The sequence below is a fragment of the Haliotis rufescens genome, unplaced genomic scaffold (assembly GCF_023055435.1).
Source record: "Haliotis rufescens isolate VD_foot unplaced genomic scaffold, xgHalRufe1.0.p SCAF_117, whole genome shotgun sequence".
In the NCBI taxonomy this organism is placed as follows: domain Eukaryota; kingdom Metazoa; phylum Mollusca; class Gastropoda; order Lepetellida; family Haliotidae; genus Haliotis; species Haliotis rufescens.
Window position 1 is genome coordinate 491654 of NW_025963799.1, and position 26169 is coordinate 517822.

At 44.0% G+C, this 26169-nt stretch overlaps 1 protein-coding gene and 1 long non-coding RNA gene across 4 annotated transcripts in view; one reads left to right on the plus strand and one right to left on the minus strand.

Moving 5' to 3' along the window:
* The window catches only part of LOC124127531 (nephrocystin-4-like), a 116697-nt gene that overhangs the window by 45500 nt on the left and 45028 nt on the right, over nucleotides 1–26169 (plus strand). For 2 of the 3 annotated variants that reach the window (XM_048393193.1, XM_048393192.1), the window contains 8 exons: nucleotides 6060–6118; nucleotides 10492–10644; nucleotides 11123–11319; nucleotides 15428–15579; nucleotides 16071–16206; nucleotides 16322–16555; nucleotides 17745–17875; nucleotides 25677–25805. In XM_048393193.1, coding sequence (XP_048249150.1) covers nucleotides 6060–6118; nucleotides 10492–10644; nucleotides 11123–11319; nucleotides 15428–15579; nucleotides 16071–16206; nucleotides 16322–16555; nucleotides 17745–17875; nucleotides 25677–25805 — 1191 coding nt within the window. The remainder of the gene's footprint in view (nucleotides 1–6059; nucleotides 6119–10491; nucleotides 10645–11122; nucleotides 11320–15427; nucleotides 15580–16070; nucleotides 16207–16321; nucleotides 16556–17744; nucleotides 17876–25676; nucleotides 25806–26169) is intronic. The other variant, XM_048393194.1, reaches the window with a different exon arrangement.
* Nucleotides 4146–5420, minus strand: LOC125378200. The gene is made up of 2 exons (XR_007220062.1): nucleotides 5164–5420; nucleotides 4146–4272 (listed from the first exon to the last, which is right to left on the minus strand). It is a non-coding gene; the product is annotated as an uncharacterized LOC125378200 (long non-coding RNA).

Consider the following 26169-nt stretch of genomic DNA (forward strand, 5'->3'; position numbering starts at 1 on the left):
CCTAGCTGGCTTGTGTGGTGATTCTATTGTGCCAGTCTGACCTAGCTGGCTTGTGTGGTGGTTCTGTTGTGCCAGTCTGACCTAGCTGGCTTGTGTGGTGGTTATGTTGTGCCAGTCTGACCTAGCTGGCTTGTGTGGTGGTCCTGTTGTGCCAGTCTGACCTAGCTGGCTTGTGTGGTGATTCTGTTGTGCCAGTCTGACCTAGCTGGCTTGTGTGGTGGTTCTGTTGTGCCAGTCTGACCTAGCTGGCTTGTGTGGTGGTTATGTTGTGCCAGTCTGACCTAGCTGGCTTGTGTGGTGGTTCTGTTGTGCCAGTCTGACCTAGCTGGCTTGTGTGGTGGTCCTGTTGTGCCAGTCTGACCTAGCTGGCTTGTGTGGTGGTTCTGTTGTGCCAGTCTGACCTAGCTGGCTTGTGTGGTGGTTCTGACCGTCACTTTGCCCTTCAGAGTGAAGGTCACTGTCCATTGCTCACTGCTGTTCAAGTACCTGGGAGGGATGTCAGGCAGGTCCCCCCAGCAGTCCGTCCGTGCTTGTTCTACCAGGGGTCAGACTTTTCTCTTTGGATTATTTGGTTTAATGTATCCCTGGTTCCGCTACACTTGCATGCCTACGGAGGGAGGGGGGAGGTTGAATATTGTTTTTAATACGCCTTTTTGTGGCAGACAAGTTCTTTTTTTCAAACAGTCTGAAGTGTAATTTTTGTTTTCAAGTATTTTGGGGACAAATTTATTTTGTTCAATAAAATCCCAGGCCCCCAAGTTGCAATGGAAGATAAAGTGAATATACTTTAGACAATGGGAGATAAAGTGAATATACTTTAGACAATGGGAGATAAAGTGAATATACTTTAGACAATGGGAGATAAAGTGAATATACTTTAGACAATGGGAGATAAAGTGAATATACTTTAAACAATGGGAGATAAAGTGAATATACTTTAGACAATGGGAGATAAAGTGAATATACTTTAGACAATGGAAGATAAACATTATTTGCTGAAACAAGGTGTGTACAAAAGGAAAAGAATCACAAAATACCTGCCTCAAGCAGAGTTCAATTTGACATGGATCCTTTCTCGGGATTGTTGTGCCAAGAAAAACATCCAAGTGTTTTTGATCACAATTAGGTTTAATGTTCTTAATTTTTCAAAACAATTTTAAAGGCTTTGTGCATATTGTTCATGCATGTTTCAATACAACTAAAAGATACTTGATTGCCCCACTCTGTGAGGTCTTTGACCTTGTTAAACCACACACTCTGTGAGGTCTTTGACCTTGTTAAACCACACACTCTGTGAGGTCTTTGACCTTGTTAAACCACACACTCTGTGAGGTCTTTGACCTTGTTAACCAACCACACACTCCATGAGGTCTTTGACCTTGTTAACCAACCACACACTCCATGAGGTCTTTGACCTTGTTAAACCACACACTCCATGAGGTCTTTGACCTTGTTAAACCACACACTCTGTGAGGTCTTTGACCTTGTTAAACCACACACTCTGTGAGGTCTTTAACCTTGTTAAACCACACACTCTGTGAGGTCTTTCACCTTGTTAAACCACACACTCTGTGAGGTCTTTCACCTTGTTAAACAACACACTCTGTGAGGTCTTTAACCTTGTTAAACCACACACTCTGTGAGGTCTTTAACCTTGTTAAACCACACACTCCATGAGGTCTTTGACCTTGTTAAACCACACACTCTGTGAAGTCTTTAACTTTGTTAAACCACACACTCCATCAGGTCTTTGACCTTGTCAAACCACACACTCCATGAGGTCTTTAACCTTGTTAAACCACACACTCTGTGAGGTCTTTCACCTTGTTAAACAACACACTCTGTGAGGTCTTTGACCTTGTTAAACCACACACTCTGTGAGGTCTTTAACCTTGTTAAACCACACACTATATGAGGTCTTTAACCTTGTTAAACCACACACTCCATGAGGTCTTTGACCTTGTTAAACCCCACACTCCATGAGGTCTTTAACTTTGTTAAACCACACACTCCATGAGGTCTTTGACCTTGTTAAACCACACACTCTGTGAGGTCTTTAACCTTGTTAAACCACACACTCTGTGAGGTCTTTGACCTTGTTAAACCACACACTCTGTGAGGTCTTTCACCTTGTTAAACCCAACACACTCTGTGAGGTCTTTCACCTTGTTAAACCACACACTCTGTGAGGTCTTTCACCTTGTTAACCAACCACACACTCCATGAGGTATCTGACCTTGTTAAACCACACACTCCATGAGGTCTTTGACCTTGTTAAACCACACACTCTGTGAGGTCTTTGACCTTGTTAACCAACCACACACTCCATGAGGTCTTTGACCTTGTTAAACCACACACTCTGTGAGGTCTTTGACCTTGTTAAACCAGACACTCCATGAGGTCTTTGACCTTGTTAAACCACACACTCCATGAGGTCTTTAACCTTGTTAAACCAGACACTCTGTGAGGTCTTTGACCTTGTTAACCAACCACACACTCCATGAGGTCTTTGACCTTGTTAAACCACACACTCCATGAGGTATTTAACCTTGTTAAACCACACACTCTGTGAGGTCTTTAACCTTGTTAAACCACACACTCTGTGAGGTCTTTAACCTTGTTAAACCACACACTCTGTGAGGTCTTTGACCTTGTTAACCAACCACACACTCCATGAGGTCTTTGACCTTGTTAAACCATACACTCTGTGAGGTCTTTGACCTTGTTAAACCACACACTCTGTGAAGTCTTTAACCTTGTTAACCAACCACACACTCCATGAGGTCTTTGACCTTGTTAAACCACACACTCTGTGAGGTATTTAACCTTGTTAAACCACACACTCTGTGAGGTCTTTAACCTTGTTAAACCACACACTCTGTGAGGTCTTTGACCTTGTTAAACCACACACTCTGTGAGGTCTTTCACCTTGTTAAACCCAACACACTCTGTGAGGTCTTTCACCTTGTTAAACCACACACTCTGTGAGGTCTTTCACCTTGTTAACCAACCACACACTCCATGAGGTATCTGACCTTGTTAAACCACACACTCCATGAGGTCTTTGACCTTGTTAAACCACACACTCTGTGAGGTCTTTGACCTTGTTAACCAACCACACACTCCATGAGGTCTTTGACCTTGTTAAACCACACACTCTGTGAGGTCTTTGACCTTGTTAAACCAGACACTCCATGAGGTCTTTGACCTTGTTAAACCACACACTCCATGAGGTCTTTAACCTTGTTAAACCAGACACTCTGTGAGGTCTTTGACCTTGTTAACCAACCACACACTCCATGAGGTCTTTGACCTTGTTAAACCACACACTCCATGAGGTATTTAACCTTGTTAAACCACACACTCTGTGAGGTCTTTAACCTTGTTAAACCACACACTCTGTGAGGTCTTTAACCTTGTTAAACCACACACTCTGTGAGGTCTTTGACCTTGTTAACCAACCACACACTCCATGAGGTCTTTGACCTTGTTAAACCATACACTCTGTGAGGTCTTTGACCTTGTTAAACCACACACTCTGTGAAGTCTTTAACCTTGTTAACCAACCACACACTCCATGAGGTCTTTGACCTTGTTAAACCACACACTCTGTGAGGTATTTAACCTTGTTAAACCACACACTCTGTGAGGTCTTTAACCTTGTTAAACCACACGCTCTGTGAGGTCTTTAACCTTGTTAAACCACACACTCTGTGAGGTCTTTGACCTTGTTAAACCACACACTCTGTGAGGTCTTAAACCTTGTTAAACCACACACTCTGTGAGGTCTTTGACCTTGTTAAACCACACACTGTGTGATGTCCTTGACCTTGTTAACTCTTTCATCCCTGGCTGCCCCAGAGTTATGTCCCTTGAAACACTGCAGTCCCTGACACTGACAAGGCCTGCACACTGGCCTCCCTGGCAGTATTATTGGAAAATCACACTATCATTTTTTATGCACTTTTCTACCAGAAACTTGCTTTTAATATACATTTATCATATACCATTGTAAAGAGGATTACGTATGCTGTAATATTCTTTGTTGTTATTGTCTTTAACCTTTGTTATTTTCTAATTACAGGTGTTTACAAGTGAAATAAAACTTGAAAACACTGAAAAAATGATAACAGACAATGAATTTCGGCTCAAATTGTATTAAAAATCACAAAAATAAGTCACAGATACAAGGTAAACATAATACGGTGGTCTTGTCATCTTGGACGGCACAGGTAATCCCAGGTGTTACAGGTAAATTCTCTTCATGCACATCTGTAAACAAATAAACAAGTTTACAACACTTGGTACTGACTTTGTTTTCTATACTGATGTCACATATTACTTATGATACACTTACAGCCTCTTAGGTAAACTCGTTAACACAGGTAAACTTGTTAACGCAGGTAAACTCGTTAACACAGGTAAAAACACAAATATCAGATTTATTTTGTTCTTTTTCAGGATTTGAAACACAAATTAAGTATTTGAGTAATTAAATACTAATTTATCACATTACCTGAACATTGAACCAAAGCTACTATAATGCTTGCCGTAAAAGGGGACTATGCTTGTCGTAAAAGGCGACTAACGGGATCAGGTGGTCAGGCTCGCTGACTTGGTTGAAGCATGTCATCGATCCCAATTGTGTGGATCGATGCTCATGATATTAATCACTGGATTGTCTGGTCCAGACTCGATTATTTACAGACCGCCGTCATATAGCTGTAATATTGCTGAGTGCGGCGTTAAACAACAAACCAACCAACCAACCAACCACAGCTACTATAAATATGACATCACAGGGAAGATATCACAGATTGATCTGAAAGGAGGGAAAGATTGTAAAAGGACGGAAAGATCGTAAATTCAAGTGCTGCAAAGATACAAGTTGTGATAACATATTTACAATACACTGCTATTTACAATTGCATAATAAATTAAATCAGTACTTTATTAAATCAATTAATAAATAAATAATTATTACAGTTACTAAAATTTAAACTAAGATGTAAAAAACAAGAAAACAAACATGAATATGGAAATAAATTTTATTCAAATTGAGAGAAATGCAAGGACATACGACAAACCTGCAAACTACAATTCGTATAGCGATCAGAAAAATAAATTTAAAAAAAAAAGAAAGAGATACGTCATGCCACTCACCTTTGTTGTTGTTGTGATCGCTCGTTCACTTGTAGGCTGCATTCTCATTGTCGCCCTGATTATCTGTTCAAACACAGAATCATTGTAAAACAGTTGGAAAAAATCAATAGCACGACTCTTCACTCACCATGTCAATAAGTATTCTTGAGTCCGGTCGCCTCTTCAAAATCCCTCATGTCTCCACCGTTGTGGTCCCTCTGAAAGTTGGCGGGGGTGGGGGGGGGGGGATGGACACCTCGTCGAAACCGTCAAAATCTTCACCAAAATATTTGCGAAATTCCCTCTCCCCTTCGCGTAAATTATTCAAATCAAACACATTATTGTTCCCGATAGTGTTGTTATTAGCCATCTGATCGCTATCCGAATCGTAGTTGGCCGCCATTACGCTAGATTTACCGATTCAAGCTAGAAAATATACCTGTAGCGAAAACAGGTGCGTATCCGCGATTTTCGCGCCAAAAAGACTTGCGTGTAGATCTCGTTTCTATTTTTAGAATGAGATTACACACGAGAAAGAAAGTAGAAACACGTTCGTGCCGCCCGATTTAGCGGGCAGCCGTGTGTGGGACTTGGACAGTAGCTGCCCGATTTATCGGGCAGCCGTGTACTGGGTCATGGGTTATGCTGCCCGATAAATCGGGCAGTCGGGGCCAAAGGGTTAATTAACCACACACTCTGTGAGGTCTTTGACCTTGTTAAACCACACACTGTGTGATGTACTTGACCTTGTTACACATGGTTCAGTCATGACTGTCACACACTTACTTGCAATCCTAAGACTTGGTAGTTGTTGGATCTTTCCAAGTGGTCTTGATGAAGAAACTGGCAGTTGGTGGTGGTGTTGTCTAGCTTGGCCTGAGGATGTGACACATGTACAGATGGGTGTTATGTTGCAGGGTTGAGATGTACTACGGATCTCCCAGAGCTCTGCTGTTCATGGACGACCCCCTGGAGAGTAAGTGTCTTTTGATATTCTCCCCAATCTTTCACAATACTTCCCCATGTTACCCATCCATGTTCCTTACCTTTAGCCCTGTAAATCCCTGTAATTCCCCATTTGGCCCTATAAATCCCTGTAATTCCCAATTTGGCCCTATAAATCCCTGTAATTCCCCATTTGGCCCTGTAAATCCCTGTAATTTTCCATTTGGCCCTATAAATCCCTGTTATTCCCCATTTGGCCCTATAAATGCCTGTAATTCCCCATTTGGCCCTGTAAAACCCTAACCCTAAACCTTCCCCCATGTGATCTGGTGTTGACTGTTGTGTTTAAACCTTCCCATGTAATGTAGAGTTGACTATTGTTTTTTAAACCTACCCCCATGTGGCCTTGACTGTCAGGTTTAAACCTTCCCCCATGAGATGTAGCGTTGACTTGTGTTTAAACCTTCCCCCAGGTGATGAGGAGTTGACTGTTGTGTTTAAACCTTCCCGTGTGATGTGGAGTTGACTGTTGTGTTTAAACCTTCCCCCCGGTGATGAGGAGTTGACTGTTGTGTTTAAACCTTCCCGTGTGATGTGGAGTTGACTGTTGTGTTTAAACCTTCCCCCATGAGATGTGGTGTTGACTGTTGTGTTTAAACCTTCCCCCATGAGATGTGGCATTGACTGTTGTGTTTAAACCTTCACCCATGAGATGTGACACTGACTGTTGTGTTTAAACCTTTCCCCATGAGATGTGGTGTTGACTGTTGTGTTTAAATCTTCCCCAAGGGGTTGTGGAGTTAACTGTTGTGCTTAAACCTTCCCGTGTGATGTGGCATTGACTGTTGTGTTTAAACCTTCCCCCATGAGATGTGGTGTTGACTGTTGTGTTTAAACCTTCCCCCATGAGATGTGGAGTTGACTGTTGTGTTTAAACCTTCCCCCATGAGATGTGGCGTTGACTGTTGTGTTTAAACCTTCCCCCATGAGATGTGGTGTTGACTGTTGTGTTTAAACCTTCCCCCATGAGATGTGGAGTTGACTGTTGTGTATGAACCTACCCCCAGGTGATGTGGAGTTGACTGTTGTGTTAAGACCTTCCCCCATGAGATGTGGCGTTGACTGGTGTGTTTAAATCTTCCCCCAGGTGATGTGGAGTTGACTGTTGTGTTTAAACCTTCCCGTGTGATGTGGAGTTGACTGTTGTGTTTAAACCTTCCCCCATGAGATGTGGCGTTGACTGTTGTGTTTAAACCTTCCCCCATGAGATGTGGCATTGACTGTTGTGTTTAAACCTTCCCCCATGAGATGTGGTGTTGACTGTTGTGTTTAAACCTTCCCCCATGAGATGTGGAGTTGACTGTTCTGTTTAAACCTTCCCCCATGAGATGTGGAGTTGACTGTTGTGTTTAAACCTTCCCCCGTGAGATGTGGCGTTGACTGTTGTGTTTAAACCTTCCCCCATGAGATGTGGTGTTGACAGTTGTGTTTAAACCTTCCCCCATGAGATGTGGCATTGACTGTTGTGTTTAAACCTTCCTGTGTGATGTGGCATTGACTGTTGTGTTTAAACCTTCCCCCAGGTGATGAGGAGTTGACTGTTGTGCTTAAACCTTCCCGTGTGATGTGGAGTTGACTGTTGTGTTAAAAACTTCCTGTGTGATGTGGAGTTTCACCGTTGTGTTTAAACCTTCCCCCATGTGATGTGGAGTTGACTGTTGTGCTTAAACCTTCCTGTGTGATGTGGAGGTGACTGTTGTGTTAAAAACTTCCTGTGTGATGTGGAGTTGACCGTTGTGTATAAACCTTCCCCCATGTGATGTGGAGTTGACTGTTGTGCTTAAACCTTCCCGTGTGATGTGGAGGTGACTGTTGTGTTAAAAACTTCCTGTGTGATGTGGAGTTGACCGTTGTGTTTAAACCTACCCCCGTGAGATGTGGAGTTGACTGTTGTGTTTTAACCTTCCACCATGAGAAGTGGCGTTGACTGTTGTGTTAAAACCTTCCCCCAGGTGATGAGGAGTTGACTGTTGTGCTTAAACCTTCCCGTGGGATGTGGAGTTGACTGTTGTGTTAAAAACTTCCTGTGTGATGTGGAGTTGACCGTTGTGTTTAAACCTTCCCCCATGTGATGTGGAGTTGACTGTTTTGTTTAAACCTTCCCATGTGATGTGGCGTTGACTGTTGTTTAAACCTTCCCCCATGAGATGTGGTGTTGACAGTTGTGTTTAAACCTTCCCCCATGAGATGTGGCATTGACTGTTGTGTTTAAACCTTCCTGTGTGATGTGGCGTTGACTGTTGTGTTTAAACCTTCCCCCAGGTGATGAGGAGTTGACTGTTGTGCTTAAACCTTCCCGTGTGATGTGGAGTTGACTGTTGTGTTAAAAACTTCCTGTGTGATGTGGAGTTGACCGTTGTGTTTAAACCTTCCCCCATGTGATGTGGAGTTGACTGTTGTGCTTAAACCTTCCCGTGTGATGTGGAGGTGACTGTTGTGTTAAAAACTTCCTGTGTGATGTGGAGTTGACCGTTGTGTTTAAACCTTCCCCCATGTGATGTGGAGTTGACTGTTGTGCTTAAACCTTCCCGTGTGATGTGGAGGTGACTGGTGTGTTAAAAACTTCCTGTGTGATGTGGAGTTGACCGTTGTGTTTAAACCTACCCCCGTGAGATGTGGAGTTGACTGTTGTGTTTTAACCTTCCACCATGAGATGTGGCGTTGACTGTTGTGTTAAAACCTTCCCCCAGGTGATGAGGAGTTGACTGTTGTGCTTAAACCTTCCCGTGGGATGTGGAGTTGACTGTTGTGTTAAAAACTTCCTGTGTGATGTGGAGTTGACTGTTGTGTTTAGACCTTCCCCCATGAGATGTGGTGTTGACAGTTGTGTTTAAACCTTCCCCCATGAGATGTGGCATTGACTGTTGTGTTTAAACCTTCCTGTGTGATGTGGCGTTGACTGTTGTGTTTAAACCTTCCCCCAGGTGATGAGGAGTTGACTGTTGTGCTTAAACCTTCCCGTGTGATGTGGAGTTGACTGTTGTGTTAAAAACTTCCTGTGTGATGTGGCGTTGACCGTTGTGTTTAAACCTTCCCCCATGTGATGTGGAGTTGACTGTTGTGCTTAAACCTTCCCGTGTGATGTGGAGTTGACTGTTGTGTTAAAAACATCCTGTGTGATGTGGAGTTGACCCTTGTGTTTAAACCTACCCCCGTGAGATGTGGAGTTGACCGTTGTGTTTAAACCTACCCCCGTGAGATGTGGCGTTGACTGTTGTGTTTAAACCTTCCCCCAGGTGATGAGGAGTTGACTGTTGTGCTTAAACCTTCCCGTGTGATGTGGAGTTGACTGTTGTGTTAAAAACTTCCTGTGTGATGTGGAGTTGACTGTTGTGTTTAAACCTTCCCCCATGTGATGTGGAGTTGACTGTTTTGTTTAAACCTTCCCATGTGATGTGGAGTTGACTGTTGTGTTTAGACCTTCCCCCATGAGATGTGGCATTGACTGTTGTGTTTAAACCTTCCCCCAGGTGATGAAGAGTTGACTGTTGTGTTTAAACCTTCCCCCATGAGATGTGGCATTGACTGTTGTGTTTAAACCTACCTGTGTGATGTGGAGTTGACTGTTGTGTATTGACCTACCCCCATGTGGCATTGACTGTTGTGTTTAAACCTTCCCCCATGAGATGTGGAGTGACTGTTGTGTTTAAACCTTCCCGTGTGATGTGGAGTTGACTGTTGTGTTTAAACCTTCCCGTGTGATGTGGAGTGACTGTTGTGTTTAAACCTTCCCCCAGGTGATGTGACGTTGACTGTTGTGTTTAAACCTTCCCCAATGAGATATGGCGTTGACTGTTGTGTTTAAACCTTCCCGTGTGATGTGGAGTGACTGTTGTGTTTAAACCTTCCCCCAGGTGATGTGGCGTTGACGTTTGTGTTTAAACCTTCCTGTGTGATGTGGAGTTGACTGTTGTGTTTAAACCTTCCTGTGTGATGTGGAATTGACTGTTGTGTTTAAACCTTCCCCCAGGTGATGTGACGTTGACTGTTGTGTTTAAACCTTCCCCCATGAGATATGGCGTTGACTGTTGTGTTTAAACCTTCCCCTCCGTGATGTGGCGTTGACTGTTGTGTTAAAACCTCCCGTGTGATGTGGAGTTGACTGTTTTGTTTAAACCTTCCCATGTGATGTGGAGTTGACTGTTGTGTTTAGACCTTCCCCCATGAGATGTGGCATTGACTGTTGTGTTTAAACCTTCCCCCATGTGATGTAGAGTTGACTGTTGTGTTTAAATCTCCCCATGTGATATGGTGTTCACTGTTGTGTTTAAACCTTCCCGTGTGATGTAGAATTGACTGTTGTGTTTAAGCCTTCCCCCATGTGATGTGTATTGACTGTTTCAGGTAACCAGTTGCTGAAGCCGATTACGGGATGCCAGCTCAGCTTCACCATGGCGACCCACAAGTCTATGCTGAGGGTCATGAACCTGATTCCAGAGAATGTCATCGTCAGCGGAAAGGACGTCATCCCTGGGATGGTGGATGACCAAACTGCAGGTGAGACATTGACGGAATTCCAATGTATGACAGTGTGGAATTCATACCTGAATGTTTATGGTAATAGTTATGTTAGTCCCCTTTCACAAAGTGATTTCAGCTATCGGAAGCCTATGATATGTTTTTAAGCCCTTTTGAGCACTTCATATTTTACCCTAAAAAAAATATATAAGGCCAAGTGAAATGCATCCCAGGTCTCACTGGCCACGTCAACTGTGGTCTTACTTCAGCTGCTGTGACCCCGATTGGAGCACTTCATATTTTACCCTAAGAACGTATATATATATCTCTGTGTTGTGTTAAGCACTTTTTTCATGAATAATGTCGCAATGGTCTCAAACCACATCAAATGGCATTTCACGTCGCCTAACCTTAGCCCGGTTTTAGGCCGATTTTGAGCACTAAATATTTTACCTTATTATCCCCCAAAAGGCCGAATTGTTAGCGTTACCACTGACCTGCTGTCTGGTATGTACAGGGGCGGACAAGTTGAAGCGTCCGAAGACGTTGCGCACTGTGCCAATTCAGCTGGAGGGTGTGTACGTGCACCTGCAGCCCAATATGGACATGTTCGAGACGGAACTTTGCTCACTGATGCAGGATGATCGGGCACTCCGAGAGAAGAAGACGCTGGAAGATGCTCCCCCTGTCACAGTCTTAGAGAGACGATTACAGGTATGTGCTGCCTGCCTCTATCACCTGAAACCTGACTAACGATTACAGGTGTACACTTTGTGTGATTGTTGATTACAGGTGTACACGTTGTGTGATTGTTGATTACAGGTGTACACATTGTGTGATTGTTGATTACAGGTGTACACGTCGTGTGATTGGTGATTACAGGTGTACATGTTGTGTGATTGTTGATTACAGGTGTACACGTTGTGTGATTGTTGATTACAGGTGTACACGTTGTGTGATTGTTGATTACAGGTGTACACGTTGTGTGATTGTTGATTACAGGTGTACACGTTGTGTGATTGTTGATTACAGGTGTACACTTTGTGTGATTGTTTATTACAGGTGTACACGTTGTGTGATTGTTGATTACAGGTGTGCACGTCGTATGATTGGTGATTACAGGTGTACACGTTGTGTGATTGTTGATTACAGGTGTACACGTCGTGTGATTGGTGATTACAGGTGTACCCGTTGTGTGATTGTTGATAACAGGTGTACACGTTGTGTGATTGTTTATTACAGGTGTCCACGTTGTGTGATTGTTGATTACAGGTGTCCATGTCGTGTGATTGTTGATTACAGGTGTCCATGTCGTGTGATTGTTTATTACAGGTGTCCACGTTGTGTGATTGTTGATTACAGGTGTCCATGTCGTGTGATTGTTGATTACAGGTGTCCATGTCGTGTGATTGTTTATTACAGGTGTACACGTTGTGTGATTGTTGATTACAGGTGTCCATGTCGTGTGATTGTTGATTACAGGTGTCCATGTCGTGTGATTGTTGATTACAGGTGTACACGTTGTGTGATTGTTGAATACAGGTGTCCATGTCGTGTGATTGTTGATTACAGGTGAACACGTCGTGTGATTGTTTATTACAGGTGTCCACGTTGTGTGATAGTTGATTACAGTTGTACACGTTGTGTGATTGTTGATTACAGGTGTACACGTCGTGTGATAGTTGATTACAGGTGTACACGTTGTGTGATTGTTGATTACAGGTGTACACGTCGTGTGATAGTTGATTACAGGTGTACACGTTGTGTGATTGTTGATTACAGGTGTACACGTCGTGTGATAGTTGATTACAGGTGTACACGTCGTGTGATTGTTGATTACAGGTGTACACGTTGTGTGATTTTTGTTTACAGGTGTATACGTTGTATGATTGTTGATTACAGGTGTACACATTGCGTGATTGTTGAATACAGGTGTACACGTTGTGTGATTGTTGATTACAGGTGTACACGTTGTGTGATTGTTGATTACGGGTGTCCATGTCGTGTGATTGTTGATTACAGGTGTACACGTCGTGTGATTGGTGATTACAGGTGTACACGTTGTGTGATTGTTGATTACAGGTGTACACGTTGTGTGATTGTTGACTACAGGTGTACACGTCGTGTGATAGTTGATTACAGGTGTACACGTTGTGTGATTGTTGATTACAGGTGTACACGTTGTGTGATTGTTGATAACAGGTGTACACGTCGTGTGATTGGTGATTACAGGTGTACACGTTGTGTGATTGTTGATTACAGGTGTCCATGTCCTTTGATTGTTTATTACAGGTGTCCATGTCGTGTGATTGTTGATTACAGGTGTACACGTTGTGTGATTGGTGATTAGAGGTGTACACGTTGTGTGATTGTTGATTACAGGTGTACACGTCGTGTGATTGTTCATTAAAGGTGTACACGTTGTGTGATTGTTGATTACAGGTGTACACGTCGTGTGATTGGTGATTACAGGTGTACATGTTGTGTGATTGTTTATTACAGGTGTACACGTCGTGTGATAGTTGATTACAGTTGTACACGTTGTGTGATTGTTGATTACAGGTGTACACGTCGTGTGATAGTTGATTACAGGTGTACACGTTGTGTGATTGTTGATTACAGGTGTACACGTCGTGTGATAGTTGATTACAGGTGTACACGTTGTGTGATTGTTGATTACAGGTGTACACGTCGTGTGATAGTTGATTACAGGTGTACACGTCGTGTGATTGTTTATTACAGGTGTCCATGTCGTGTGATAGTTGATTACAGGTGTACACGTTGTGTGATTGTTGATTACAGGTGTACACGTCGTGTGATAGTTGATTACAGGTGTACATGTTGTGTGATTGTTGATTACAGGTGTACACGTCGTGTGATTGGTGATTACAGGTGTACACGTCGTGTGATTGGTGATTACAGGTGTACACGTTGTGTGATTGTTGATTACAGGTGTCCATGTCGTGTGATTGTTTATTACAGGTGTCCATGTCGTGTGATTGTTGATTAAAGGTGTACACGTTGTGTGATTGGTGATTACAGGTGTACACGTTGTGTGATTGTTGATTACAGGTGTACACGTTGTGTGATTGTTTATTACAGGTGTACACGTTGTGTGATTGTTGATTAGAGGTGTACACGTTGTGTGATTGGTGATTACAGGTGTACCCGTCGTGTGATTGGTGATTACAAGTGTAGAACATTGTGTGATTGTTGATTACAGGTGTACACGTCGTGTGTTTGGTGATTACAGGTGTACCCGTCGTGTGATTGGTGATTACAAGTGTAGAACATTGTGTGATTGTTGATTACAGGTGTACACATCGTGTGATTGTTTGTTACAGGTGAACACATCGTGTGATTGGTGATTACAGGTGTACACTACACATGATTGGTGATTAAAGGTGTACACTACACCTGATCAAGATGTACACTACACATGATTGGTAGTTAAAGGTGTACACTACACATGATTGGTGATTAAAGATGTACACTACACATGATTGGTTATTACAGGTGTACACGTCGTGTGTTTGGTGATTACAGGTGTACCCGTCGTGTGATTGGTGATTACAAGTGTAGAACATTGTGTGATTGTTGAATACAGGTGTACACATCGTGTGATTGTTTGTTACAGGTGAACACATCGTGTGATTGGTGATTACAGGTGTACACTACACATGATTGGTGATTAAAGGTGTACACTACACCTGATCAAGATGTACACTACACATGATTGGTAGTTAAAGGTGTACACTACACATGATTGGTGATTAAAGATGTACACTACACATGATTGGTTATTATAGGTGTACACTACACCTGATTGGTGGTTAAAGGTGTACAGTACGACTGATTGGTGATTAAAGATGTACACTACACATGATTGGTAGTTAAAGGTGTACACTACATTTGATTGGTGATTAAAGCTGTACACTACACCTGATTGGTGATTAAAGGTGTACACTTCACATGATTGGTGATAAAAGGTGTACACTACACCTGATTGGTGATTAAAGGTGTACACTACACATGATTGGTGATTAAAGGTGTTCACTACTAATGATTGGTGATTAAAGGTGTACACTACACATGATTGGTGATTAAAGGTGTTCACTACTAATGATTGGTGATTAAAGGTGTACACTACACCTGATTGGTGATTAAAGGTGTACACTACACATGATTGGTGATTAAAGGTGTTCACTACTAATGATTGGTGATTAAAGGTGTACAGTACGACTGATTGGTGATTAAAGGTGTACACTACACATGATTGGTGATTAAAGGTGTACACTACACCTGATTGGTTATTAAGGGTGTACACTACACATGATTGGTGATTAAAGGTGTACACTACACCTGATTGGTGATTAAAGGTGTACACTATACATGATTGGTGATTAAAGGTGTACACTACATTTGATTAGTGATTAAAGGTGTACACTATGACTGATTGGTCATTAAAGGTATACACTACACCTGATTGGTGATTAAAGGTGTACACTACACCTGATTGGTCCTTAAAGGTGTATGCTACACCTGATTGGTGAGTACATGTACCTCTGTTCACCCAGCAGAGAATGGCTACCTGATATGTGAGTCTGTATGTAAACACCTTCTGTCGCCCCTAGGCAGCTTGCGTTGTATACTCCCCAGGGAGTTGAGAATATTGATTGGAATGTGAACAGATCAACTGGTCAGGGAACGCATAAAACCGCATTAAAGCAGATACTATTACCTGGATACCTATATAAATATGTAATACCATATTGCACGTTGTGTGATTGGTGACCACCCTATACACACTGTTGTGTTGCAGGTTGGTGTTCATAATGGCTGGTGTTACGTGGAAAAGCCTCAGACCTTCCATCTAGAGAGTCTCAGCAGCTCGTCACGGAAACCCACAGCCAGCCCTAGCTTCCGTCGCAGTAGCATGTTCGCAAACAGGAGGACCGAGTCTACAGGGTCATGGTCAGTATCACCTTTGCACACTGGAGGACTGGCTTTACTGACTGTGTTGTTAAATAACAAACTGACATCGACAAGCTTACCATCTGCTCTTAGTGAAATCTCTTCTCACTAACACGTGACCTTACTGACTTCCGACCTCACTGACTTCCGACCTCACTGGCATCTAACCTTAGTGACATCTAACCTTAGTGACATCTAACCTTAGTGACATCTAACCTTAGTGACATCTGATCTTACTGACTTATGACCTCAGTGACATCTAACCTCACTGACCTCTGACCTTACTGACATGTCCTCAGTGACATCTGACCTTACTGACTTATGACCTCAGTGGCATCTGACCATAGTGACATCTGACCCCACTGACCTTACTTAGTACTTACAACCTCTGACATCTGACCTTACTGACACCTGACTTTACTTAGTACTTACGACCTTTGACATCTGACCTTTGTGACATCTTACCTCACTGACATGTGTTTTGTTTGCAGCAACTCAAGTGGAACGAATGACTTGGTGCTGAAGAACAAGGTTCAGTTCTCTGAGTTCCTGGAAGACCCCATGTTCTCCATCATCTTCTCCCTTGAGTATGTGATCGGGGAGCCACTCACAGCTAAAGACAGGAAGGTAACATACAAAAACCTGACATCTTCATTCACTTTTTAGATCTGCATAATGCCCTTGTGATACTTTGTGGTTTGTGTTTTGTTGGAAGAAAGTTTAAATGACTCTATGTTGACAGATATCCTTGAGCTTTGCCCGTGCACACACCCGAACTGTATCGGTCAGATGGGCAGCATGGAGCCCACTACAACACCCCAGCAATCGTGATGTCACAATATCTCTGGTGGGGGGACCTCATCGATCACCTGACGAGGGCTTTGTCTACAAGATGCCATCAACAGACATGCAAGACAACGAGGTCGCAAGGTTGGCCGGGGGATATGTCTTCCTACAGTGGTCAACTGACGCCAAGGTGAGTCATAACGTGCTGTCAATCAGAGGTCCCGAGGTTGGCCCGGGGATACATCCTCCTACAGTGGTCCGCTGATGCAAAGGTGAGTCATAACATACTGTCATTCAAAGGATGCGAGGTTGGCTGGGGATACATCATCCTACAGTAGTCCACTGATGTCAAGGTGAGCCATAACGTACTGTCAGTCAGAGGTCGCAAGGTTGGCTGGGGATACATCCTCCTACAGTGGTCCACTGATGCCAATGTAATCATAAAGTACTGTCAGTCAGAGGTCGCAAGGTTGGCCGGGGATACATCCTCCTAGAGTGGTCCACTGATGTCAAGGTGAGTCATAACGTACTGCCAGTCAGAGGTCGCGAGGTTGGCCGGGGGATACATCCTCCTACAGTGGTCCACTGATGCCAATGTAATCATAAAGTACTGTCAGTTTGAGGCCGCGAGGTTGGCCGGGGATACATCCTCCTAGAGTGGTCCACTGATGTCAAGGTGAGTCATAACGTACTGCCAGTCAGAGGTCGCGAGGTTGGCCGGGGGATACATCATCCTACAGTGGTCCACTGATGCCAAGGTGAGTCATAAAGTACTGTCAGTTTGAGGCCGCGAGGTTGGCCCGGGGATACATCTTCCTACAGTGGTCCACTGATAGGTTGGTGGGAGTATATCTTCCTGGAGTGGTCCACTGATAGGTCGGTGGGAGAACATCTTCTTAGAGTGGTCTACTGATGTCACAAGGTTGGTGGGAGTACATCTTCCTGGAGTGGTCCACTGATGTCACTAGGTGGGTGGGAGTACATCTTCCTGGAGTGGTCCACTGATAGGTTGGTGGGAGTACATCTTCATGGAGTGGTCCACTGATGTCACTAGGTGGGTGGGAGTACATCATCCTAGAGTGGTCCACTGATAGGTTGGTGGAAGTACATCTTTCTGGAGACCAGGTCCACTGATGTCACTAGGTTGGTGGGAGAACATCTTCCTGGAGTGGTCTACTGATGTCACTAGGTGGGTGGGAGTACATCTTCCTGGAGTGGTCCACTGATAGGTTGTTGGGAGAACATCTTCCTTGAGTGGTCTACTGATAGGTTGGTGGAAGTACATCTTCATGGAGTGGTCTACTGATGTCACTAGGTGGGTGGGAGAACATCTTCATGGAGTGGTCTTCTGATGCCTTACCTAGTGTCTTACCTTGCAGGACATGTTGACGCTGCCGATGGGCTCCCCGCATGGCGTAAGTCTTCGTCTAGGCTCCATGCCATCGGTCCGGAGCCTGGACAGTGGAGGGGAGCTGGACATGGCCTGGAAACCTCCTTCAGGCAGATCCAAGTGAGACAAATAGTGGAGATAGTTCCATCAGACCCTGTGTTGTCCTTTCTGTAAGACAAATAGTGGAGATAGTTCCATCAGACCCTGTGTTGTCCTTTCTGTAAGACAAATAGTGGAGATAGTTCCATCAGACCCTGGGTTGTCCTTTCTGTAAGACAAATAGTGGAGATAGTTCCATCAGACCCTGTGTTGTCCTTTCTGTAAGACAAATAATGGAGATAGTTCCATCAGACTTGGTGTTTTCCTTTCTGTAAAACAAATAGTGGAGATAGTTCCATCAGACTTGGTGTTTTCCTTTCTGTAAAACAAATAATGGAGATAGTTCCATCAGACTTGGTGTTTTCCTTTCTGTAAAACAAATAGTGGAGATAGTTCCATCAGACCCTGGGTTGTCCTTTCTGTAAGACAAATAATGGAGATAGTTCCATCAGACTTGGTGTTTTCCTTTCTGTAAGACAAATAGTGGAGATAGTTCCATCAGACCCTGTGTTGTCCTTTCTGTAAGACAAATAATGGAGATAGTTCCATCAGACTTGGTGTTTTCCTTTCTGTAAAACAAATAGTGGAGATAGTTCCATCAGACTTGGTGTTTTCCTTTCTGTAAAACAAATAATGGAGATAGTTCCATCAGACTTGGTGTTTTCCTTTCTGTAAAACAAATAGTGGAGATAGTTCCATCAGACCCTGGGTTGTCCTTTCTGTAAGACAAATAATGGAGATAGTTCCATCAGACTTGGTGTTTTCCTTTCTGTAAGACAAATAGTGGAGATAGTTCCATCAGACCCTGTGTTGTCCTTTCTGTAAGACAAATAATGGAGATAGTTCCATCAGACTTGGTGTTTTCCTTTCTGTAGGACAAATAGTGGAGATAGTTCCATCAGACCCTGGGTTGTCCTTTCTGTAAGACAAATAATGGAGATAGTTCCATCAGACCCTGTGTTGTCCTTTCTGTAAGACAAATAATGGAGATAGTTCCATCAGACTTGGTGTTTTCCTTTCTGTAAAACAAATAGTGGAGATAGTTCCATCAGACCCTGGGTTGTCCTTTCTGTAAGACAAATAATGGAGATAGTTCCATCAGACTTGGTGTTTTCCTTTCTGTAAGACAAATAGTGGAGATAGTTCCATCAAACCCTGTGTTGTCCTTTCTGTAAGACAAATAATGGAGATAGTTCCATCAGACTTGGTGTTTTCCTTTCTGTAGGACAAATAGTGGAGATAGTTCCATCAGACCCTGGGTTGTCCTTTCTGTAAGACAAATAATGGAGATAGTTCCATCAGACCCTGTGTTGTCCTTTCTGTAAGACAAATAATGGAGATAGTTCCATCAGACTTGGTGTTTTCCTTTCTGTAAAACAAATAGTGGAGATAGTTCCATCAGACCCTGGGTTGTCCTTTCTGTAAGACAAATAATGGAGATAGTTCCATCAGACTTGGTGTTTTCCTTTCTGTAAGACAAATAGTGGAGATAGTTCCATCAGACCCTGGGGTGTCCTTTCTGTAAGACAAATAGTGGAGATTGTTCCATCGATATCAAACCCTGTCTTGTCCTTTCTGTAAGACAAATAGTGGAGATTGTTTCATCAAACCCTGGGTTGTCCTTTCTGTAAGACAAATACTAGAGAATGTTTCATCAAACCCTTGGGTGTCCTTTCTGTAAGACAAATACTGGAGATTGTTCCATCAAACCCTGGGGTGTCCTTTTCTGATAATTTTCTGTAAACGGGATTAAACGTTGCAGTTTGATGAAAAGAAATGTCTGTGTTTGTGAAGGTTAATATCATGTTACAAATGTAATTTGAAATTTTGAATTGTTTAGAAAATTATATGTACCCATATCATTTTTATTGCTTGGTCCAAATGTATGAGTAGATTTCTCAACATGTGCATTAGACATTCTAAAGGAAAAGGCACTTTCTGAATTCATATGACTTGTGGATTAAAGATATGTTTCTAATGTTTAAGTTCAGGACCTGGGTTGTGGGGGATTAGGGACTAGATGATCAGGGACCTTGCCATGGGTAGTGCATGTGTAGTTTCTCATTCAGCAGATGTTGGTTGCCTGATTCTTCCAGGTTCCGAGCAGTGATTTACACACAAGACACTGTATACAGGTCACTGACTTGGAGCAGATGTTGGTTGCCTGGTTCCTCCAGGTTCCCAGCAGTGATTTACAAACAAGACACTGTATACAGGTCAATGACTTGGAGCAGATGTTGGTTGCCTGATTCTTCCAGGTTCCGAGCAGTGATTTACACACAAGACACTGTATACAGGTCAATGACTTGGAGCAGATGTTGGTTGCCTGGTTCCTCTAGGTTCCCAGCAGTGATTTACACACAAGACACTGTATACAGGTCACTGACTTGGAGCAGATGTTGGTTGCCTGGTTCCTCCATGTTCCCAGCAGTGATTTACACACAAGACACTGTATACAGGTCACTGACTTGGAGCAGATGTTGGTTGCCTGGTTCCTCTAGGTTCCCAGCAGTGATTTACACACAAGACACTGTATACAGGTCATTGACTTGGAGCAGATGTTGGTTGCCTGGTTCCTCTAGGTTCCCAGCAGTGATTTACACACAAGACACTGTATACAGGTCAATGACTTGGAGCAGATGTTGGTTGCCTGATTCCTCTAGGTTCCCAGCAGTGATTTACACACAAGACACTGTATACAGGTCACTGACTTGGAGCAGATGTTGGTTGCCTGGTTCCTCTAGGTTCCCAGCAGTGATTTACACACAAGACACTGTATACAGGTCAATGACTTGGAGCAGATGTTGGTTGCCTGGTTCCTCTAGGTTCCCAGCAGTGATTTACACACAAGACACTGTATACAGGTCACTGACTTGGAGCAGATGTTGGTTGCCTGGTTCCTCCAGGTTCCCAGCAGTGATTTACAAACAAGACACTGTATACAGGTCAATGACTTGGAGCAGATGTTGGTTGCCTGATTCTTCCAGGTTCCGAGCAGTGATTTACACACAAGACACTGTATACAGGTCAATGACTTGGAGCAGATGTTGGTTGCCTGGTTCCTCTAGGTTCCCAGCAGTGATTTACACACAAGACACTGTATACAGGTCACTGACTTGGAGCAGATGTTGGTTGCCTGGTTCCTCCATGTTCCCAGCAGTGATTTACACACAAGACACTGTATACAGGTCACTGACTTGGAGCAGATGTTGGTTGCCTGGTTCCTCTAGGTTCCCAGCAGTGATTTACACACAAGACACTGTATACAGGTCATTGACTTGGAGCAGATGTTGGTTGCCTGGTTCCTCTAGGTTCCCAGCAGTGATTTACACACAAGACACTGTATACAGGTCAATGACTTGGAGCAGATGTTGGTTGCCTGATTCCTCTAGGTTCCCAGCAGTGATTTACACACAAGACACTGTATACAGGTCACTGACTTGGAGCAGATGTTGGTTGCCTGGTTCCTCTAGGTTCCCAGCAGTGATTTACACACAAGACACTGTATACAGGTCAATGACTTGGAGCAGATGTTGGTTGCCTGGTTCCTCTAGGTTCCCAGCAGTGATTTACACACAAGACACTGTATACAGGTCAATGACTTGGAGCAGATGTTGGTTGCCTGGTTCCTCCAGGTTCCCAGCAGTGATTTACACACAAGACACTGTATACAGGTCAATGACTTGGAGCAGAAGTTGGTTGCCTGGTTCCTCTAGGTTCCCAGCAGTGATTTACACACAAGACACTGTATACAGGTCAATGACTTGGAGCAGATGTTGGTTGCCGGATTCCTCTAGGTTCCCATCAGTGATTTACACACAAGACACTGTATACAGGTCACTGACTTGGAGCAGATGTTGGTTGCCTGGTTCCTCTAGGTTCCCAGCAGTGATTTACACACAAGACACTGTATACAGGTCACTGACTTGGAGCAGATGTTGGTTGCCTGGTTCCTCTAGGTTCCCAGCAGTGATTTACACACAAGACACTGTATACAGGTCACTGACTTGGAGCAGATGTTGGTTGCCTGGTTCCTCCAGGTTCCCAGCAGTGATTTACACACAAGACACTGTATACAGGTCAATGACTTGGAGCAGAAGTTGGTTGCCTGGTTCCTCTAGGTTCCCAGCAGTGATTTACACACAAGACACTGTATACAGGTCACTGACTTGGAGCAGATGTTGGTTGCCTGGTTCCTCCAGGTTCCCAGCAGTGATTTACACACAAGACACTGTATACAGGTCAATGACTTGGAGCAGATGTTGGTTGCCTGGTTCCTCCAGGTTCCCAGCAGTGATTTACACACAAGACACTGTATACAGGTCAATGACTTGGAGCAGAAGTTGGTTGCCTGGTTCCTCTAGGTTCCCAGCAGTGATTTACACACAAGACACTGTATACAGGTCAATGACTTGGAGCAGATGTTGGTTGCCGGATTCCTCTAGGTTCCCATCAGTGATTTACACACAAGACACTGTATACAGGTCACTGACTTGGAGCAGATGTTGGTTGCCTGGTTCCTCTAGGTTCCCAGCAGTGATTTACACACAAGACACTGTATACAGGTCACTGACTTGGAGCAGATGTTGGTTGCCTGGTTCCTCCATGTTCCCAGCAGTGATTTACACACAAGACACTGTATACAGGTCACTGACTTGGAGCAGATGTTGGTTGCCTGGTTCCTCTAGGTTCCCAGCAGTGATTTACACACAAGACACTGTATACAGGTCATTGACTTGGAGCAGATGTTGGTTGCCTGGTTCCTCTAGGTTCCCAGCAGTGATTTACACACAAGACACTGTATACAGGTCAATGACTTGGAGCAGATGTTGGTTGCCTGATTCCTCTAGGTTCCCAGCAGTGATTTACACACAAGACACTGTATACAGGTCACTGACTTGGAGCAGATGTTGGTTGCCTGGTTCCTCTAGGTTCCCAGCAGTGATTTACACACAAGACACTGTATACAGGTCAATGACTTGGAGCAGATGTTGGTTGCCTGGTTCCTCTAGGTTCCCAGCAGTGATTTACACACAAGACACTGTATACAGGTCAATGACTTGGAGCAGATGTTGGTTGCCTGGTTCCTCCAGGTTCCCAGCAGTGATTTACACACAAGACACTGTATACAGGTCAATGACTTGGAGCAGAAGTTGGTTGCCTGGTTCCTCTAGGTTCCCAGCAGTGATTTACACACAAGACACTGTATACAGGTCAATGACTTGGAGCAGATGTTGGTTGCCGGATTCCTCTAGGTTCCCATCAGTGATTTACACACAAGACACTGTATACAGGTCACTGACTTGGAGCAGATGTTGGTTGCCTGGTTCCTCTAGGTTCCCAGCAGTGATTTACACACAAGACACTGTATACAGGTCACTGACTTGGAGCAGATGTTGGTTGCCTGGTTCCTCTAGGTTCCCAGCAGTGATTTACACACAAGACACTGTATACAGGTCACTGACTTGGAGCAGATGTTGGTTGCCTGGTTCCTCCAGGTTCCCAGCAGTGATTTACACACAAGACACTGTATACAGGTCAATGACTTGGAGCAGAAGTTGGTTGCCTGGTTCCTCTAGGTTCCCAGCAGTGATTTACACACAAGACACTGTATACAGGTCAATGACTTGGAGCAGATGTTGGTTGCCTGGTTCCTCTAGGTTCCCAGCAGTGATTTACACACAAGACACTGTATACAGGTCACTGACTTGGAGCAGATGTTGGTTGCCTGGTTCCTCTAGGTTCCCAGCAGTGATTTACACACAAGACACTGTATACAGGTCAATGACTTGGAGCAGATGTTGGTTGCCTGATTCCTCTAGGTTCCCAGCAGTGATTTACACACAAGACACTGTATACAGGTCAATGACTTGGAGCAGATGTTGGTTGCCTGGTTCCTCTAGGTTCCCGGCAGTGATTTACACACAAGACACTGTATACAGGTCACTGACTTGGAGCAGATGTTGGTTGCCTGGTTCCTCCAGGTTCCCAGCAGTAATTTACACACAAGACACTGTATACAGGTCAATGACTTGGAGCAGATGTTGGTTGCCTGGTTCCTCCAGGTTCCCAGCAGTGATTTACACACAAGACACTGTATACAGGTCAATGACTTGGAGCAGATGTTGGTTGCCTGGTTCCTCCAGGTTCCCAGCAGTGATTTACACACAAGACACTGTATACAGGTCAATGACTTGGAGCAGATGTTAGTTGCTTGGTTCCTCCAGGTTCCCAGCAGTGATTTACACACAAGACACTGTATACAGGTCACTGACTTGGAGCAGATGTTGGTTGCTTGGTTCCTCCATGTTCCCAGCAGTGATTTACACACAAGACACTGTATACAGGTCACTGACTTGGAGCAGATGTTGGTTGCCTGATTCCTCTAGGTTCCCGGCAGTGATTTACACACAAGACACTGTATATAGGCCACTGACTTGGAGCAGATGTTGGTTGCCTGGTTCCTCCAGGTTCCCAGCAGTGATTTACACACAAGACACTGTATACAGGTCACTGACTTGGAGCAGATGTTGGTTGCCTGATTCCTCTAGGTTCCCAGCAGTGATTTACACACAAGACACTGTATATAGGCCACTGACTTGGAGCAGATGTTGGTTGCCTGGTTCCTCCAGGTTCCCAGCAGTGATTTACACACAAGACACTGTATACAGGTCACTGACTTGGAGCAGATGTTGGTTGCCTGATTCCTCTAGGTTCCCAGCAGTGATTTACACACAAGACACTGTATACAGGTCACTGACTTGGAGCAGACGTTGGTTGCCTGGTTCCTCCAGGTTCCCAGCAGTGATTTACACACAAGACACTGTATACAGGTCAATGACTTGGAGCAGATGTTGGTTGCCTGATTCCTCTAGGTTCCCAGCAGTGATTTACACACAAGACACTGTATACAGGTCACTGACTTGGAGCAGATGTTGGTTGCCTGGTTCCTCTAGGTTCCCAGCAGTGATTTACACACAAGACACTGTATACAGGTCAATGACTTGGAGCAGATGTTGGTTGCCTGATTCCTCCAGGTTCCCAGCAGTGATTTACACACAAGACACTGTATACAGGTCAATGACTTGGAGCAGATGTTAGTTGCCTGGTTCCTCCAGGTTCCCAGCAGTGATTTTCACACAAGACACTGTATACAGGTCACTGACTTGGAGCAAACAAATGTAATAAGTCAATGGCAAAAGTCAATAAGCCAAATCAACAAGAATGGTGGACTAACCATAGCAACAAATCCATTTGTGATTGGATGAAAACATATATATATACTATCTGGCCAATTAAACACTGCGATAACTAAAGCGCTTGACTGAGGCACTATAGCTGGAGACAGTGTTTTCCTATGACACAGAAAGTATGATGCAAAGACATCTGCTGCTAAGAAATTCCATTACAAGATTTGATGGCTGTGCATTGTTTTATTAAATTAAAATTGTATCTAGGAGTAATCCTTACTATTTAATTAAGAAATTATGAAACTTGTGACACCTTGCTTAGCCTTTCTATCGGTCAAAAGTCTGACTACTTAAACAAACCATCTGTCAAATTGGAATCTTATCAGTCAATGACCGGTGAACAATGGCCATCTGAAACTCTGCACAGTGTAATCTGTGTTAGTCTATCGTGGAATGGTATTTCCTAAATATGTCTTTTTACAAATCTCAGTTGTAAGACAGTGACCAGTACATGTTGAAAAACAAGGTAAACAGTCACTCTTGTGTCTCCTGCTTGACATCCCTGCTTGACATCCCTGCTTGACATGTAACCATTGTGACTGCATCTCTCACCTTCTCTACATCACTCGCAGTTCTCAGGTGTATCCCGGCCAGGCAGCAGGATACCCGATGTTACCAGGGGGGCCACATCCCCTCCCACCCAGTGACCCTGGGGTCCAAGGGCAACATGAAGCTGTGCCCACAGATCATATGCCACATACGTAAGACATGTGTCCTGCACACACACACATGTGTCTGTGTCCCCTGCCTGTGCTCACCCAACACATGTCCTGCACTAACATGTGTCTGTGTCCCCTGCCTGTGCTCGTCCAACACATGTCCTGCACTAAAATATGTCTGTGTCCCCTGCCTGTGCTCGTCCAACAGGTGTCCTGCACTAACATGTGTCTGTGTCCCCTGCCTGTGCTCACCTAACACATGTCCTGCACTAACATGTGTCTGTGTCCCCTGCCTGTGCTCACCTAACACATGTCCTGCACTAACATGTGTCTGTGTCCCCTGCCTGTGCTCACCCAACACGTGTCCTGCACTAACATGTGCCTGTGTCCCCTGCCTGTGCTCGTC